This window comes from Panicum virgatum, chromosome 4N, assembly GCF_016808335.1.
Source record: "Panicum virgatum strain AP13 chromosome 4N, P.virgatum_v5, whole genome shotgun sequence".
NCBI lineage: Eukaryota > Viridiplantae > Streptophyta > Magnoliopsida > Poales > Poaceae > Panicum > Panicum virgatum.
The window spans coordinates 38,737,641-38,756,218 of record NC_053148.1 but is presented as its reverse complement, the minus strand read 5'-3'; the positions used below and the strand labels follow the sequence as shown (position 1 = coordinate 38,756,218).

Below are 18,578 nucleotides of genomic sequence, written 5' to 3'. Positions count from 1 at the left end.
GTCCCGCTTGCCATCCCGCTCCTCCTGTGCGCGCGCCTCCTTCCCACGCTTGGCGTGCGAAAATGCCGCACAGCGCACCTGTGTTGGGCGTACCTTATCTGCAGCCGCCAGTTAGTGCTTTAGGATTCGTGCCCCACTCTCTCTCACTATGTATTCCTATGCGTATTTTGTTTTTGCTTGTCTGTATTCTTCTCGTCGTTGAGCCCACCCTCTCTCTCCTTTCTCCCCTCTGTTGTCCTCTCTATCCTACTTAGGGATGGCAACGGCCCCGATCCCAAATGGGGATTTCATCCATTAGGAGATGTAAATGGGGTAATTTTATTCTCCGTGGGGACCTTAACGGTCAAAAAAACCATCCCGTCGGGTGAGCCGGGGGCAGGAACGTTCCGTGCCTCCACGTCCCCGTTCCCCGTCGGGGACACGTCAGCACTCAGCAGCACAAAAAGTCCACGGGCCACTGTAACAAAGGCCATTGGCCCAAGCCCACAAACATCATATAAAAGCAATGTTCCAATTTAACCCTAATTTATTTCTCATCTTCATCTCCAGGAGGCGCCGCCGTCACTCTCTCTCAGACCTCACTCTCTCTCACACAGTCTCTCTCTCTCTCTCAGTTCAGTCTCCGCCGCCTCCTGCCCTCCTCCTGTCCAGCAAGCAGCGCCGCAGCGGCCGATGCCCCGCCACTCTCCGACCGTTTGGCGCGCCTCTCCACTCTCCAGCTCCTCGACCTCCGCGCCGCCGACGCGTTGCTCTGAGCCGACGAGCACGCGACCACGCTTGCTTTGGGGGAGCAGCGGCGACGCCAGCCGCGGACGCGAGGACAGCGGCGCCGTCGACGGGCGCAAGGACTGCAGGTCTGCAGCGGCCATGCGTGCGCCCAGAGGGTGCGAGAACTGCGGGCTGCCGCCTGCGGCAGAGGACCTCCGTGCGGCTGCGGCCGGGGTCCCCGTCGGGTCTGCTATCCCCGTCGGGGACGGGGACGGGGATATTTTGTCCCCGTGAGCAGTAGCGGGGACGGGGAACGGGAGATTCTCGAGCAGGCGGGGTGCAGAACGTTCGGCTGATCCCCGGCGGGGATAGCCCCGTTGCCATCCCTAATCCTGCTCGCCGTCCAGCGCCCGCACTCTCTCCTGCTTGCCGTGCAGCACCCGTTGCCGCCACCGCCGCCGCCGCCGCCATCGCCGGACTTCATTGTCCTTCTTAGCCCCTCGTCGCCACCGCCCGCCCCCGGCGCCGCCCGTCGCCATCGCCGGAGCCGGACTTGATTGTCCTTCCCAGGCCCTCATCGCCGCCGTCCGTCTCTTCGGCGCCGCCCGTTGCCGTCGCCGCCGTCTTCGCCTCCGTATTTCTCCATCCAAGCCCCCTTTCATCAAGCTCTGGCATCCCGCATCCAGACCAGCGCCGCTTCCGATCTTATCGTCGGCATCGACACCGGCGCCCGTCAAGAGTGATGCCTTCTTCAGTTTTCTTCTGCTCCGCTAAGGTTTGATCTGTCGTGCTTCCATCTTTGACTGATTTCGGCTCTGAATCCGTGCGACCTGCTTATCAGTCAAGCTCCAAGTAGTGCCGTAGCTTCCTGTTTATCTATATCATTATTCCGACAGCATTATGCCATTTTTGCTGCTAATTACATCTATTTAGCAGATATCTGTGATGGATATTTAGAATTTTTGGCCCAGATATGTAATGGCCAATTTTGCATACGAGATATAAAGAAAACTATCCATGTTAGTGCAGAAACAAATGCTATCTACAGTTCGTATGCAATATTAATTATTGTTATATGTCATGGACTCCATTTATAGATTATTTACTGCACAAAGAAAGTAATTAGTTCCCACAAAGTAGTATTTTTGAAAAGTATTATATTTCAGAAAGAAGTACTATCTATAATTAAAAAGAAATATATCTTTTTAACAAAGTTGCCATGACATGCATTTGAGGGACCAAGTAGCAGCTGTAAGCTAGAAGATTGTGTCTATTATGCCCTCCACTTCATCAAGCACAAATGTCAGTTTCATGATTCTTTAAAACATAATAGAAATTACATAACTGGCAAAGATTGATTACCTTGACTTACCTTGCTATAATGATCTTTTTAAGCTCATTTGTGCTCATGAGAGGGAAATTATTTACATGCACGAGAGCTTTAGAAGTATGATTTTTTGTCAGTTAAAGATGATTAGTTCTAAAATTGGTACTCAGTTCTTTGTCCTAGTGCATGTCAATGATATTTGGTGTTGTTACGCCTGGGATTTGATAAACAATACAGTGTTCGTAATTGATCCATTGGCAGCTAGCGAACACAATGCTTTGATAATCAAAAAGCACTGTGCATTGACATTCTGAGAAATTGTCCCAAGTCATAAGTGAAGTTTTCAATGGGGTGGACACCTACCTTCAACGGTTGCAAGACTGCTGTTTTGCACACCGTTGGGATGCCATGCCCGAGCTGTGCATTTCCTACTTATCATTTTTACTTTCATTGTTTTGTAAGTCATCTCTCTCTACACAGATAGATCATTTTGAAACAATATTCCTTTTTTTTGATAATCAGGTCACAGACTGGTTTATTCACATTAACTTTGACGGTACACATATGCATGCAGATCCATCAGAGGTTAGATAAATCTCGCATCTTTGCAGTCGTTGGAGCATTTACAGTACCAATCCTTCCCTGAAATGACTACTTTTTTGTGGCAGGTAAACTTGCAAAACTTCAAGGAGTACATGCTCTATGAGATGCTTGAGTTGAAGGAGATCGAGCCGGGCTGCCTGCTGCATTTGTTCACCTCGTTGACTGAGTACTACAAGATACTGACATTTGGCACATCAGATATCGTCATTTTGCATCGTCTGTATCTGAGCCGCTTTTGCCATTTTGATGAGCTCAATGAAGTGGATTTATGTAGACATTATCTAGAAATAGTTTGTTTAACTGTGACAAGTATGTAAATATACTGAGGAGTAGGTCAAAAGGTATTGGGCAAACATTTATAGATTCCATAAAGACTGAATGTAATTTGATCCTGTGTTCCTGTCATTCACAATGGTGATAAAAAAAATGCAGCGGCACATATATCGCACTCCCTGTATCTTATGTTTTGATCCTTGGTGCATATAGAGGGTCTCCATAATGGTTGTTCAATTACAACATGCTGCACCAACTGGATCTTCGGATCTGATCATTGGTGTAAACAGACCATAATGGTTCTTCAGTCAACATAATAAAAACAAAGCGCAAATCATGAGGGCTCTGAACCAATTTCTTTTAAAAGATAATTATACCATATATTGTACACAGATTGATACAACTCACTTGTTAGCTAGTACACTACACTTATTTATACATCACAGCCAACTGAGCTGGAACCATGACACTTTTTCTCAATACAATGAAAATTACATGGCCGATCTACTACTACAGTCAGTAGCCATACGAGTAATTCTAAAAGATTTGATGCACTTCTTTCAGCACCATCTGCATGGTGTAGCTCTAGATGCTGTAGCACATTTCCACTCTTAAAGTCTGAATGAAACATAAATGAAACAGGTTCTGGCACCTGAATCCTGATGATCCTTCTTTCCCTAGATTTAAAAATACACGAGGCATCTTCTTAAATCTGTAGCTCTCATCTGTGAGAAAAACACACCTGAAACTAATGCCGCTCTTAGAACATAATTGATAATGCTAGAGTGTAAAAATAGCTATGTTACACGGATACTGGTACGGGTATTGGATACGATACGTATCGGATACGCGGATACGCACTTTCCCAAAAAACACTGATACGGGGATACGGCTAGGATAATTAATAATTATATATAAATATCACATAGCTTTTCGGTATTTAGGATCGGTGATACAAAAGGATGGCGACATTGATGAAGATGTTAGGCATAGAATTTCAGCTGGCTGGTTGAAATGGCGGCAAGCTTCTGGCATCCTTTGTGACAAGAGGGTGCCACAAAAGCTAAAAGGCAAATTTTATAGGACAACAATTCTTCCGGCAATGTTATACGGTGCTGAATGTTGGCCTACAAAAAGTCGACATGTCCAGCAACTGAGTGTAGCAAAGATGCGGATGTTGCGGTGGTTTTGCGGGCACACAAGGAGGGATAGAGTCCGGAACGAAGTTATTCGGGATAGGGTCGGGGTGGCACCAATTGAGGAGAAACTTACCCAGCCATGGTTTTTACGGCGGTAAGGCGAGGCGAGGCGACTCACCCCCTTCCAGACGCCTAGGCGAGTATGGCGTGCAGCAAGGCGACGCCATACTCATACCTTAACCTAGATGGAATGATAGAAACATAGAGCAGAGCACGTTGCAGCCAGTAACAAGTAGCATATAGGCATACAACATTACCAGAGTATATCCTACTCCAAGAAGGAAAAACAGAGGGGGGAGAGGGCCGGAGGGGAGAGACATACCTCTGGGCTCTGGCAGAGAAGCGGAGCAGAGGAAGGAATCAGCCACAAATCGATGGGGGGAGAGCTGCAGAGGTCGGAGGCGTCGATCTGCAGGCGGAGGCTTCAATCGGTAGCAGATGTTGGAGGCGCAGAGCGCGGGCGCCGATCTGCAGGCATCAATCGGCGGACAGGACGACGGGCAGAGCACAGGTCGGCTCGGGCTTCAATCGCAGACGGGCGGACGGACGGCCGACGGGCGGAGCAGAGGCCGTGGAGCAGCTGAATCAGCGAACGGGCGGAGCAGACTAGCTGAATCGGCGAACGAGCGGACGGCGGATGAAGCAGGAGCAGCTAGATGCCGGCGCGCGCCGCCGGATTCCAGGTCGCCGCCCTGTTCTCTCTCCCTCCCCCCTCTTCTCTCTTTCCTCTTCTCTCTCTCTCCCTTCCCGCGCTGCAGCGATGCGGCGGCCCGCGCGCGGGAGTATAGGCGGGTGATTTCCCGCCTTTTCCCTGCGCGCGCAAGGGGACGGCGCGTTTTTTCCCGCGCACGCGTCCGCCTTCCGCTCGTGTGGCGTCCCCCCGATGCCTTGGCGACGCCTTGGCCGGCGAGGCGACGCCATATGCACGAAGGGCGTGGCGAGGGAGACGCCCCAATTCGAAAAACGCCTGGACGACTAGGCGTCGCCTAGGCGTCGCCTAGGCGACGCCATAAAAACTATGTACCCAGCATCGACTGAGATGGTTTGGACATGTCCAACGAAGACCTCCTGAGGCGCCGGTGCGTAATGGGGTTCTTGAGCGGGTCGATAATGTAAAGAGGGGTAGAGGTAGACCTAAACTGATGTGGGATGAGTCGGTTAAGAGAAACCTTAAGAATTGGAATATCTCTAAAGAGATAGCTTTGGATAGGAGCGCTTGGAGAATAGATGTGCCTGAACCTTGAACTTATTGCAGCAAGTGAGATTTACCCCAACTTGCTTGGGAAAAAGGCTATATTGTTGTTGTATATAAATATCACATAGATATTCAGCAAGTGAGATTTTACTCTTGAGTAACTTCCCCTATACTCAGATGTGCAATACTTGCATGTCCATATAACATTACCTCTATAACTATCCTTCTCTAAAAGCACAACTGATTCCACAAGGGGTTCTTCAGTTGCATTAGAAAAAATATTGGCTCTAAGGTATTGGCTCAATTTGGATCATATAAACAAGACCAAAATTGATGAAAAACACCAAGGTCTGGAACCTAATTCTTTTAATGAGATGGTTCATTTATTGAGTTCAGATAAATGAGTGGCATATCAAAATTCTTCCTAATCCTAACTACATATTCTTCATATATTCCCAAATAAGATGACACTTTTGAGTTTTGACCGCCTCCAAAGTATGATGTGGAGAATATAATTGGAAAATAAATTTTCTTTTTCTGAGAAGCATTTTATAGGCTGTTTAAAGCAAAAAAAAAGTGGCATGCAATCGTTATGATTCTTTTCCTAAGCAAACACATTCAATGATACATCTATATGCCACTATTTCAAATCAGAATAAAGTGTAAATTTGCTAGAGATAAATAAATTGCACAATAAGCTGGGATCATTTCATGAAGAGAGTTCTGAACTACTGCGCTGTAACTGCAAATAAAAATAACCCTTTTTACTAGTGCGCAGAGCCAGCAAGAATATGCACGGTGAAAGAGCTGGGCCTAAACTTGGACACTACAGTTCATAAAGCAGAGATAATTGAATATAAACATTTTGTATTTTCAAAATGGATCAAATACAATAGATTGACCACATTTACCTAAAAATATTGTTGATGAGATGACAAATTAGTATGCAAGATAAAAGGGAACAGAAGAATAATCTCAGTTTCTAATGTTGTGCCAGAACTTTTTAAGGAACTAGTTATGATATATAGTAGTCTTGTTAAAGCAGAATAAGTAGTGTTTATGTGTATACTTGAAATGCATATTCGTCTCTACATTAGGAAGATTGCTTCACTATGTATATCATTATATTAAGTCATGGCTAAGTTGAAATGGAACTGTTAGTAGTGTTGTAGTAAAAAATTTGGAAATTGATACTTCGTTTAGCATCTCATCTCAACGAACTAGATAACAGTATTAGTGTTGGCAAATTCAAGAAACATACATGAGTTCATCAATATAAAAGGTTGGAGCAACTGGAATAGGATTTTGTCCTGGATGAACCCTAACAGAAATAACAATTATGTTGAGGCAAATCTCACATATTCTGTTACTGGTAAGGGCAGAGCATACTCTACAGTCAGCTACACCAAGAGATGCTGGTATAGTTGAAGTGTGTATTTTTCTTGACATTGCCTCAAAAAGTTTTAGTGTGTTTTCTTCTCTGCATTAGAACAATAAGGGAACTTTGCTCTCCACTACGGACAAACTTCTACTGATGATTAACTTGGACTGGGACATCTTGAAAATTCTTGAAGCTAGAAAGAGAAGATAAACTGTTAGTGCACTGAGCTAATAAATAAATTTGGAAAGTGGTTAAAATTGTCAAAAAAATGACATGCAGAAAAAATATGACACTACCAGATTGTGCTGTTAGGGAGAAATCGACTTAAGTGATATTATAATATTTAACCAAATTTGGATTGCTTAGAGAACTTACAGCTTGCTCGAATTTAGAACTTAAGTAGCTTGTACATGGATGAACTGATTATTAGTACTAAGGAAATTATGTGCTAAAGATGTAAGCTTACGGAGGATTTGGTAGTTCCAAGAAATTGTGTGCTAGGAAGGGCGGGCCTGGTGCAGCGGTAGAGCCTACCGTCTGTAACCGGAAGGTCCCGGGTTCGAGCCCCAGCCTCTGCACATTTGTGTGGGTAAGGCTTGGGGCTTAAAGACAACCCTTCCCCAGATCCCGCACAGTGCGGAAAGCCTACGGCACTGGGTACGCCAAGAAATTGTGTGCTAAAAGAAAAGTAGAGTAGAGAGAAACAGATCAAGGCCTGCTGCATTGTTGTTGCCGCAGATTTAAAAGTAATGTCAACATTGAGAAATAATGATAGATGAGAGTTTTTTCAATATGGCTCTCTGATAAGTCCAGGATTCATATTCTACATATGCAACTCATAGAAGGTGACTATATGAATCACAAATAGAGTAATTCCTTATAATATCTTTGAAGAATTTGCCAAAAGTAGTAAGAGAGAGAAAATCCAGCAAGGTCATGAATTATGATATGGGTATCACACCATATATAGCAGTTTTTTTCTTCAGAAGTACTTGGGGACACCATGAGAAGTGAGATGAAAGCAGAGAGGAAAAGTATCTCAACATCTCACAATCGGCAATGATATACAATACTAACATCATGGTGCTTTATGTCTGCTGAATGTTTGATGAAAGCATCTAAGTTTAATGAACAAATAAAAGAATTGATGACACAAATACCGATGTGTAGCAGACACGCAAGTACAAAATCTCATTAACCGACAAAACCCATATTTCTGCAGAAACAATAAATAAATTCAGCATGAGTATATCTATATCAGTACACCAGTACATCAAAGTAGTTAGATTTTTTGCAAACTATAAGGCGTTCCAAAAATGATAACTCACACTTCAGTGTTCCATGAGTAAAAAAATTATCTCTACTAATAGTCTTCCCTCAAGTCGAATAAAAAATCGAACTATATGATGATTATAAACAAAAGGCATCCAATTAACAAAAATTACAGGCAGCAGGTTGACAAAAATGTGAATCAAACTTGTAAGTATTGTAGGGGACAATATAGTGATTTTTTATATAGGATACCAATCAGTTCTATGTACAGGGTGCTAGGCACCTCCTAAGATGTTCATCCTTGACAACTCAAAATAGTGTATAGATACAATCAGAATATTTGATAAGGCAGTAATTTAAATATAAAGGAATAGAGCTGATGAAATAATAAATAATCAAATGTTGTTGATTATTTTAAAAATACCCTATACAAACATTTTGTGTGTTAAACTGCAAGTAAGAGGTTGTGAAGGAATGCTCTGAAAACATAAGTGGAAGGTCATTCTTTGCTTTGATAGGATTTCTACTTTCCTGAGCACATGTAGATGCCTTAGGCACATAAAGCAAATACGAGAAGAACTGAGAGGCGGCGTATTCAGTGGGGGCAAATTGGATGAAGAAAAGAATTAATCAGCCACAATGAAGGACATGCTATAACAACTAGGTTTAGAATTTCAGAGTTCCTACCATCTTACAGTATCTTCATATAAATTAGCACAAAATCAGTTGAATCAAATAGCTACTGCATTAGTTGAAGAGAGTTTAGAATACTGCATTAGTTGAAAATAAAATACCTTGTTGATATTGAAGCCAGAGATATCACAATATCGCAGGTAATCAGGGGTATATACACGGCAATAAAAAAAATCAGTAAGAGTTTAAGATTCATGCTTGCAGCTCCTGCAAAAAAAGAGCAAGGCAATTGATGGCTGAGCATATAGACATGACTCTGAAGATCCAAAACGAAATCTAATAACTGAAGTACTGAACTCTGAAATTTTTACAAGTAATATGATATGAATTGTCTCTGTATCGGAACTTTAATATATATCAGAACAATTGAAGGTGATGGCTGAACTAATTACCTGATGACATGGTGATTGATAAATAACTACCCTTGATAGGGATAAAAAATATTCACAGCAAACAAGTAAGCATTATGTACATAAAAAGTCAATAAAGTCCAATGCACATGCATGTTACTAGTTCATCTTACTAGTCCATAGAAGCCAAAAACAAAGCACTGTCCGAGACTCATCAAAATTACATGGCTGTGCAAATATATTCAAATAAAAAGTGTGCACAAATCCCTAATTTTTCCCTATTATGCTACCACTGCGCGTGATTCAGCTGGTAAAAAAATTGTTTGAAATATAACCTAGAACACGTACCTCTTGAAAATTAATTTATATCTTAACAATTTCAATTACTTGAACATCGATCATGAACTGAACCAGAAAAGTCAAAATCCAATTGCTGCAGTAGCAGATGCGAAGATTCAGAAGGGGGACGGGGAGGACATGCAAGAACAAGAAGAGCGGGAGCGTGAATAAGGGAGCAGATCTGAATGGAAACGGGAACTGACCTCAGAGAGCGGATGCGAGCCGCCGGAGTAGATCTGGGGACACGCCCAGAGAGTGGCCAGTCGTCACTCGTCAGTGCCTGTGGACGCAAGGTGGTGGGCGACAAAGCTAGGGCGCCGTCAACGTAGATGCCTGGCTACCATGGCACCGGAAGGAATGAGGCAACGCGAGGGGCTGGCCGGCGACGTGGTAGCGGCGTGGATGCAGATGGCCGGCGAGCAGAGGAATGAGGAGGCCAGGAATGGGCGGTGTTATGGGAGTGGAGCGAACTGGAGAAGAGAGGTGAGAGAGAACAGAGACGAAAAGGAATGGAATGGGGACGAGAGATGAGAGAGAACGCCAGAACGGAGACGAAGTATGTCAGATATGCGCAGAGTATTCGCAAAAAGGTAGGCGCGTATTCGGCTTGCGAAGAAGAAATACGCGATGTGACGGCGCCCTTAATCGACGGCTCCGATAAGGAACGCCCAGCGCATATATGCCAAAATTTCGCTTTGGTGTCCTCGTCCTACCCTCCTGCCACCGCCCATCCTTTGCTGCTGCTCCGGCCTGGACCCTGACGCCATGCTGCTTGCCACCTGCCCTGCTCTGTATGGCCTGACGTCGCTCCACCTCACCGCCGTCCGCCCCCCGTTGTTCCGCTAGCTCGAGCTTTTGCAGCGCCGCCGGCTGGCCCACCTCCGTCCCGCTCTCCCGCGGTACTCCGGTAGGTCCCCCTCGCGGCGACGCGGTGGCCGACTGAGCCCTCTCGTGGCGGGTATCCCCCTTGCGCCGCCGCGGCCAGTCAAGCAGCGCGGCCATAGCCGGGCAGGCTAAGCCGGCACGGCCACCGGCGGGTCCCCCCCACGGCGCGGCGGGTCCCCCCCACGGCGCGGCGGGTCCCCCCCACGGCGCGGTGGCCGGCCAAGCAGCACGGCCATGCCCAGGAGGGCCAAACCAGCACGACCACCGGCGAGTGGCGACGAGGGGCGGGGGCAAATGGTCGGCCTCGTACTTGATGGGGAAGTCCTCATCGGCGAGGTGGTACCAGGACTCGTGGAAGGAGAAGAAAACAATGAAGGCGACGAGCAGAAGGATCCCCAGATCCCGCTTCCACATCCTCGAAATCGAAAATCGGGAGACGATGACGGCGGAGGAGATACAGATGCTCAGTCCGATTTGGATAAAGGAGAAGAAAAAAAGAAAAAAAATATGAAGAGTCCAATTTACCTAGTATGTTTGAATGTACCAACAAATAGAGAAAGAATTCTAGCTAAATGACTAGCTAAATTTCTATATAGCTAATCTGATTTGGAGAGTCTTTTGAAGATGCTATTGGTAGTGGCTGCAGTCGGACACTCTCTCCAACATCTTGGTCAGCATCTCCCTCTCGTTAACTCTCTCCCTCACTCTCACACGCTCTGACATATTCTTCTTTATGCAAGACGCCCCGGAGTATCAATGGCGACCACTATGGGTGACCATCGCTCCGCCCATAAAGGCAGAGGCGGAGATAATTAGTTGGCTAAGTATGCCTTGCCATACCTAAAAATTTAGCCCACCTGGTACAGAAAATTCATCTCAGCCCAAGGCCCATCAGCATGACTTGGTCACAGAACACAAAACTCTCGGCTCGTGCCTCTCTCTTGTTGTCTTGCACAGAGCTAGCGGCGCTCGACCACACGGTGGCACGCCTGGCGACGCAGGTGGGATTGGGCGACGTGCCGCCGCCGCCACCTCCGCCGGCTGCCGGACGCCACACTAGTTCGCCCCTGCACAGCAGCCACCACTTTCGCCATTATGATGTTGCGCCGCCGCCGCCGCCTCTGCCTCTGCCAGACACCGAACTTCGGTTTGCCCTTGAAGCCCTGTGCCGCTGCCTCCGCCGGACGCCGGTTCGCCGCTGTGGGATTGCATGAATTGACCCTAACTGTAGCTTTGGAGTTCATAGGAATTATAGATTCATGAATTGATTGATTTTGATGCACTTTTACACTTTGTCTGTACTATGTAGAACAATTGAACTATGAAGAGGAATGTGAATATTGCTTCTCTTTTTAGGAAACATGAAGCAAAGGAGCTTGCTGTGCTTCATCTCCACCACCAGCACCAGCTACAAAAGTGATTGGAGAGGAAGATCAAGAGCAATCTTTTGTACTTTCAGAAGCAATTAAAGTTGGATGATGCGATTTTAGATGATTGTCTTGTCATGTTCATTGAGTAGGATATTTTCTTAAGGTGGATGAAAATGACATAATCGAGACTTTCATGAGCACTAAAAATCATAGATCAGGCAAGTACCTTCTTTTATTCATTTGGACTAGTATGTTTGAAGAATTTGTATTATAATTTATGCAACTTTGGTATTTAACTATTGAATTTAAGATTTAGAATATAATTTATATTCTTGATAACCAAATTTCTTGGTGAAATTTAAATTTTATTACCGAATTATATATGAATTATACCGAATTGCAAGTGGGGAAAAACACTGTGGCATACCCTTGGTGAAATCCTATGTTTGCCACTGCATAAGGGTTGTTGCGCTTTGTATTTTGTAGGAAGATATCCTGGTGATTTGTTTCCATTAGCTTTGTTCATGTTGAAGGGGTTTATCGCTATGCTATTTCTGTAGATGTGAAGTTATCGCTGGAGACATGGATTTGCTTTTGTGTCCAGAGACATGGCGCTTTCATTGTGCTGCAGTCCTACAACAATACAGCAGCCTACTTCATATATGACATGGTGGTGAACAACGCCATCACCTCCACCGGAAATAAATACCGTCTACAAAATTAATTTGAACAAAAGTTTTGATTATTCAACTTTTTTTCACTACACATTACAAACATTTGACAGGTTTTTGTCCAAATGGTCGTTTAAAACCATGTGTGATTCACTGGACGCAAAATGTCAACTTCGCCACTAGATCTGGCTGCCATCTTAATTACTGAGCCCCTCTCTTACTTATACTCCTGAATATTTTTAGACCAAAGGTTTCCCCCGCTTCATTAAAGGAACAAAGCATACAAAGCTCACAAACAAAAGCGGTATTCGAGGCGCGCTCGCCCAAAAAGTTTATCTGAGTCAACTACTTCCTTCATCCCAAATTATTGGCTGTTTTGATTTTTCTATGTACATAGATTTTACTATGCATCTAAATATAACATATGCCTAAATACATAGCAAAATTTATATATATTAAAAAATAATAATTTAGGACGGAGGATGTATCAGCTTAGAGTTTCCTTTTTCAATACATGGAGAAACAACACGTGACTCGATATTTTCCCCACTTTGGAGACCTTTATCTGTCAACCGCTTGACCACCGGCTGCCATCTTCAACTCTCGTTCCCTCCTTTTTCTGAGGCCGAGGCTTCCACATGGCTCTGTTGGTGGCGTTCCAGCCGTTTTACCCGCCAGTTTCCTCTCCTCTCCCTTCATCCACCGGAGAGGAGAGATGCAGCTCACGAGCACCTCCGAATCCTGACCTCCCAAAGCTGCGATCAACAACCCAAGCCGAGGAAAATCTGGTGACGACGCCGCATGGCTCGGCTCCTTCGGCTGCTGGCCGGCGCGGCCGCGCTGCTGCTCGCAGCGTCAGCGGCCATGGCCGGCGGCGACACCGTGGAGGTCGGCGTCAACTGGGGCTCGCAGCTCTCGCACCCGCTGCTGCCGGAGTCGGTGGTGAAGATGCTCAAGGCGAACGGGATCGCTAGGGTGAAGATGTTCGACGCCGACCCCTGGCCCGTCGGCGCGCTCGTCGACTCCGGCATCGAGGTCATGCTCGGCATCCCCAACGACATGCTCGAGACGATGAACAGCTACGGCAACGCGGAGGATTGGGTCAAGGAGAACGTCACAGCCTACGGCGACAAGCTCAAGCTCAAGTACGTGCATTTGCCTCGCGTCCTCTAATTGCTTTGTTTCCAATGCAATGGCGAACCGAGTAATTATCGTTTGATCGAACTAACAGGTATGTGGCAGTGGGAAATGAGCCATTCCTCAAGGCTTACAACGGATCATTCATGAAGACGACCTTTCCGGCGCTGAAGAACATCCAGAAAGCACTGGACGAGGCCGGCGTCGGCGACAAGGTGAAGGCGGTCGTCCCGCTGAACGCCGACGTCTACGTGTCCCCCGACGACAAGCCTTCCTCCGGCGCGTTCCGGCCGGACATCAAGGACCTGATGACCGACATGGTGAAGTTCCTGCACGACCACGGCGCGCCCTTCGTCGTCAACATCTACCCCTTCCTCAGCCTGTACCAGAGCGACGACTTCCCCTTCGAGTTCGCCTTCTTCGACGGCGGCCGGAACATCCAGGACAAGGGCGGCGTCAGCTACTCCAACGTGTTCGACGCCAACTACGACACGCTCGTGAACGCGCTCAAGAAGGCCGGCGTGCCCAACCTCAGGGTCATCGTCGGCGAGGCCGGCTGGCCCACCGACGGCAACAAGAACGCCAACCTCAAGCTGGCGCGCCGCTTCTACGACGGCCTCCTGAAGAAGCTCTCCAAGAACGACGGCACCCCGGTCCGGCCGGGCAAGATGGAGGTCTACCTCTTCGGCCTCTTCGACGAGGACATGAAGAGCATCGCGCCGGGCAACTTCGAGCGGCACTGGGGCATCTTCACCTACGACGGCAAGCCCAAGTTCCCGATGGACCTGACGGGGCAGGGCCACGACAAGCTCCTCTCGCCGGTGCCGGACGTGCAGTACCTCCCGCACCAGTGGTGCGTGTTCGACGACGGCGCCAAGGACAAGTCCAAGCTGCCGGGCAACATCCAGTACGCGTGCGCCAGCGGCGACTGCACGGCGCTCGGCTACGGCTGCTCCTGCAACGGGCTGGACGAGAAGAGCAACATCTCCTACGCTTTCAACATGTACTTCCAGATGCAGGACCAGGACGTGCGCGCCTGCGACTTCGACGGGCTCGCCAAGATCACCGACAAGAACGCCTCCGCACGCGGGTGCCTGTTCCCGATCCAGGTCCTCAGCGCCGGCGGCCGGGCGGCGCCGGGGATCGGATGGGCGGCGGCGGCGGCGACCTTGGCCTTGGCTGTGATGTTGTTCATGTAGAGTGGCGTCCGATCGTGTGACTTCGTGTAGAAATTCCGTTCGTGTATCTACGTGAAAGAAAGACTATCTATCGAGTTTGATGAGACGCAGGCATGAACTGTTCCTCGTCCGGCAATGTCCAGTGTTGCCTCGTGGCCTCTCGATCTCAGAGTTCCAGCATGAGTGCATCAGACAGAGTACGTAGTCCGTATATTGAACTGCCTTCCTGTTCCATCGACAAGGACTACTGTCGCCTGTCGGCCATCCTTCAGTAATAGCAAGATGGTTCAGTCTTAATTAGCACCCCGATTCATTTTTGGTCTAGTTTTTTTTTTTGCGACAACATTTTTGGTCTAGTTACCAGCAATGCTCAAAGTAGTAGAGATCTTCCTTGATCTACTCCATGTGTGTGATGAATGAGTAGTAACACATGCGTTGTGGAGCTTTCTGTGGTGTATAGCATGTTGCATGATTTTGCTTTGGCTAATAACCGCAAGTGCTGTCGGAGAGGAACATGTCTCTTGGCAGATGATGTGTGTAGATGTATGGTCTTACGGATGCATCATAGCTACCAACTACAGAATGGTGAAGAGCAAGCTCCAGGTTATGTGCAAAGTTACACATGCTGATGAGGCGCAAGCAGATAGCTTAGCGCTAATGGACCATGCTGTGGTGAAAGAAGGTGGAGGCTTGGCATTGAATGATGATGAGAAAATTCCCTATTCGACCCTGATGAAGATAAAGATGAGGCTTCCTTATTTGACACTAGAAAATTTCAACTCTCCTATTTAATATTGGGTTGAACCTTCATTCTCTTTTTAACACTTCCGTCTATTCCATTAGTTAACTTGCGCGAGCAGTAACTCGTGGATTCTCTCCTCTCTTTTCATGACTACAACGACCATCAAATCACCTCCAAAATTCATGACACTTTTAAGTAGTGATAAAATAGATGGGGATGACTTCATTTTGCATAAAAACTCATGTGTGGCATTTAAAATCATAAAATTAAAATTCACAAAATAGGCTTACTTATTATCAAACTTTTTAGACCACAACATTACTTTCCAAAAATTATACCTAATATTCTTATCATAGCATAAAATAATTTATAAAATTATCTTTGATCATACATTACTTAGAGAATCTTGAAGTTACTTCAAATTTTTGTTTTTTTAAAGAGTTAGGAAAATATCTTTCTTACTTATGATATAAAATAATTTTGCAAATTTGTTCCTCCCACCATATGCTATATACACATACCATGACCTTTTACGACCACGTCCAGACTCAGGATTTATTATGTTTGTGACATTACCAAGTGGATAGCGACGCTCCATTGGTTATAGAGCTCTTTTACAATGATTGTAAAGTATCAATAGGTACTTTTAGGTACTTTTACCTTAAACTTTTTTCTAGCCATTGATCTAGGAAAAGTATTTATAAAAATTAAATTAAACTAGTATTCGGTCCCACTTTTTGGTACTTGGTCCCACATTTTGAAAGTACTAGACACTTCATTTTAGGTACTTACTACCTTCACCACTCGTAGGATTTTAGCAGATGAACGGCTCCTATTTTTTCAATCATTGTAAAATTTCTCTTGGTTATAAATAGCAGCAAAGTTATAGCAAAGTAGCAATCTGCCAAAAAAATTAATCTAGAAGTGGTGCAATTCCATGTATTCATAACATTAGAAGTGCACCATAACATTAGCAATAGCTAATCACGGCCAAAAAATATATTAATCCACGTACTGTGGGGACGAATAATCAAACAAGCTTACAAGCCAGTACCGATGGAAAGGAAGTTAACGATTTTGCTTATCTATGTGGCGATGGCACAAAAGGATTTATAAATTTGGAAGTTGAGACCGTAGTTTGGAAGATGGAAAGAACGTGATGGCCATGTGCTAATAGGAAAGAACCATAGCCAGATGCTAAGTCCCATGCATGAAAGATGCTACGTGCCATTACTGATGGCATATAGAGGATGAGAAATTATAATCGATGACATATAAGAGATGAAAAATAATGGCATAGAAGTGATATATGTCGTCAGTAATGGCATATAGGGGATAAGAAATTATAAATGATGTCATAGAAGAAAAGAATATGCTAATTTTCGATGGCACATAGGAGATGAGCTATATTTTTCAACAACACATAGAGAATTAATAACTCACCAAAAAAACAATTGTTCGGCTGCCATTCCACAATGATGCAAATGACCGACCCAAGAGACTCGTGATAGTGAAATGGAAGCTGCCACTTAGTACACGTGAGAAAACACTGCTCTCTCGCCACCTGCCGTTGAAATAAACGACCGGAGCAAGACACTAGCGAGACCATCCATGACCATGAGAGGGGCATGCATGCATGCGCCCTTGCCACAATTAGGGGAGAGTCTCCTAGAGGGGAGGGAGGCCTTCCTTTAATTACTTCCACTTTCCTGCCGACTGCTAATTTCCTGGACGCCATGCATATATCCATCTAGGACGGCAAGCCATTGCCATTCTTTCAACCTCGCTCGCCGTACTAGTTCATCGATAGATCTCGCTCAAACACACGGCCGGGCAACGATCGATCGAACTCGTCGTCCGATCATCAGCTCCCGCTGCTGCCGCGCTGATCCCTGTTGCCTGCATCGCCTCCGCCATGAACGACCTCTTCTCGTCGAGCTCGTTCAAGAAGTATGCGGACGCGAGCCCGGCGCCGTCGGCGGGCGACATGGAGACCGGCGGCGAGAGCGTGGTGAACCTGGACAAGTTCTTCGAGGAAGTGGAGGCGGTGAAGGAGGACATGCGCGGGCTGGAGGAGATGCGCAAGCGCCTCCAGTCCGCCAACGAGGAGACCAAGACGGCGCACGACGCCCGCACCGTCAAGTCCCTCCGCGCCCGCATGGACAAGGACGTCGAGCAGGTGCTCCGCCGCGCCAAGGCCGTCAAGGGCAAGCTCGAGGAGCTCGACCGCTCCAACGCCACCTCGCGCAAGGTGCCCGGCTGCGGCCCCGGCTCCTCCACCGACCGCACCCGCACCTCCGTCGTCGCCGGCCTCGGCAAGAAGCTCAAGGACCTCATGGACGACTTCCAGGTATCGATCGATCTGTCTGCAGCTGTTGACGACCATCGATCTGTTCCGGCCGGCCATCCAACTGCAGCAGAACGCACTTAATTTGATTGACTGCATGGCCATGGGCGGCAGGGGCTGAGGGCGAGGATGGCGGCGGAGTACAAGGAGACGGTGGCGCGGCGGTACTACACGGTGACGGGGGAGAAGCCGGAGGACAGCACGATCGAGGCGCTCATCTCGTCGGGGGAGAGCGAGTCGTTCCTGCAGAAGGCCATCCAGGAGCAAGGGCGCGGGCAGGTGATGGACACCATCTCGGAGATCCAGGAGCGGCACGACGCCGTCAAGGACATCGAGCGCAGCCTCATGGACCTGCACCAGGTGTTCCTCGACATGGCCGCGCTCGTGGAGGCGCAGGGCCACCAGCTCAACGACATCGAGAGCCACGTCGCGCACGCCAGCTCCTTCGTGCGCCGGGGCACCGTCGAGCTCGAGACGGCGCGCGAGTACCAGAAGAGCAGCCGCAAGTGGATGTGCATCGCCGTCCTCGCCGCCATCCTGCTCATCGCCGTCCTCGTCCTGCCCGTGCTCGTCAACCTGCGCATCCTCACGCTCCCCACCAAACGATGATAGATGATTCGTCTCCTCCATCTCCCGCCGTGCATTAAGATGACCTCCTTCGTAATTTTACCAAGGATTTCCGTTTCTTTGTTTTTCGTCAGGCTTTTAATTTCTTGGTAGATGTAGCAGTTGATTTTCACAAGACATGCATGCGTGTACTACTTATTGGGATGGCATGGCATTGGCATGCATGCATGGGCGTGTGAATTAAGCTGTGATGTGAATTACAGTGATTGTAACAGTTTCAGTGATTTGAAATCGAAGCCAGCCGATAGGTGCGTTTGATCGATCAGCTTTATCTGAAACAA

General features: G+C 47.0%; 3 protein-coding genes and 1 long non-coding RNA gene across 5 annotated transcripts; 3 read left to right on the top strand and 1 right to left on the bottom strand.

Annotated features, from left to right (window-relative positions):
* Nucleotides 1–549: 549 nt before the first annotated feature.
* On the top strand, nucleotides 550–3,086 carry LOC120670981. 2 transcript variants are annotated; one of them, XR_005673460.1, is made up of 3 exons: nucleotides 550–1,483; nucleotides 2,297–2,620; nucleotides 2,704–3,086. XR_005673460.1 is itself a non-coding variant. In XM_039951170.1 (3 exons), exons 1-3 carry the CDS (start codon nucleotides 1,451–1,453, stop codon nucleotides 2,953–2,955), a joined length of 348 nt encoding a protein of 115 aa, XP_039807104.1. In that variant the 5' UTR covers nucleotides 550–1,450; the 3' UTR covers nucleotides 2,956–3,086. The 2 variants fall into 2 exon arrangements, 1 of the variants encoding a protein (XP_039807104.1); XM_039951170.1 differs by having other exon boundaries at nucleotides 2,558–2,620.
* Nucleotides 3,087–5,436: 2,350 nt separating this feature from the next.
* On the bottom strand, nucleotides 5,437–10,003 carry LOC120670980. The gene is made up of 4 exons (XR_005673459.1): nucleotides 9,544–10,003; nucleotides 8,753–8,858; nucleotides 7,847–7,902; nucleotides 5,437–6,879 (listed from the first exon to the last, which is right to left on the bottom strand). It is a non-coding gene; the product is annotated as an uncharacterized LOC120670980 (long non-coding RNA).
* Nucleotides 10,004–13,064: 3,061 nt separating this feature from the next.
* On the top strand, nucleotides 13,065–14,602 carry LOC120670663 (glucan endo-1,3-beta-glucosidase 8-like). The gene is made up of 2 exons (XM_039950819.1): nucleotides 13,065–13,411; nucleotides 13,498–14,602. The coding sequence occupies exons 1-2, from the start codon at nucleotides 13,068–13,070 to the stop codon at nucleotides 14,600–14,602; spliced, it is 1,449 nt and encodes a 482-aa protein (XP_039806753.1). The 5' UTR covers nucleotides 13,065–13,067.
* A 2,590-nt stretch (nucleotides 14,603–17,192) lies between these two features.
* Nucleotides 17,193–18,562, top strand: LOC120670664 (syntaxin-124-like). The gene is made up of 2 exons (XM_039950820.1): nucleotides 17,193–17,673; nucleotides 17,785–18,562. The coding sequence occupies exons 1-2, from the start codon at nucleotides 17,239–17,241 to the stop codon at nucleotides 18,277–18,279; spliced, it is 930 nt and encodes a 309-aa protein (XP_039806754.1). The 5' UTR covers nucleotides 17,193–17,238; the 3' UTR covers nucleotides 18,280–18,562.
* The last annotated feature ends 16 nt before the right edge of the window (nucleotides 18,563–18,578 follow it).

Bases quoted from the DNA above. Each gene is read 5' to 3' on its own strand.
- LOC120670981 (XM_039951170.1), top strand. From the start codon at position 1,451: ATGCCTTCTTCAGTTTTCTTCTGCTCCGCTAAG. The intron at 1,484-2,557 runs GTTTGATCTGTC...TTTGATAATCAG, and splicing joins TTTTCTTCTGCTCCGCTAAG to GTCACAGACTGGTTTATTCA. The intron at 2,621-2,703 runs GTTAGATAAATC...TTTTTGTGGCAG, and splicing joins TGCATGCAGATCCATCAGAG to GTAAACTTGCAAAACTTCAA.
- LOC120670664 (XM_039950820.1), top strand. From the start codon at position 17,239: ATGAACGACCTCTTCTCGTCGAGCTCGTTCAAGAAGTATGCGGACGCG. The intron at 17,674-17,784 runs GTATCGATCGAT...CATGGGCGGCAG, and splicing joins ACCTCATGGACGACTTCCAG to GGGCTGAGGGCGAGGATGGC.
- LOC120670663 (XM_039950819.1), top strand. From the start codon at position 13,068: ATGGCTCGGCTCCTTCGGCTGCTGGCCGGCGCGGCCGCGCTGCTGCTC. The intron at 13,412-13,497 runs GTACGTGCATTT...TCGAACTAACAG, and splicing joins GGCGACAAGCTCAAGCTCAA to GTATGTGGCAGTGGGAAATG.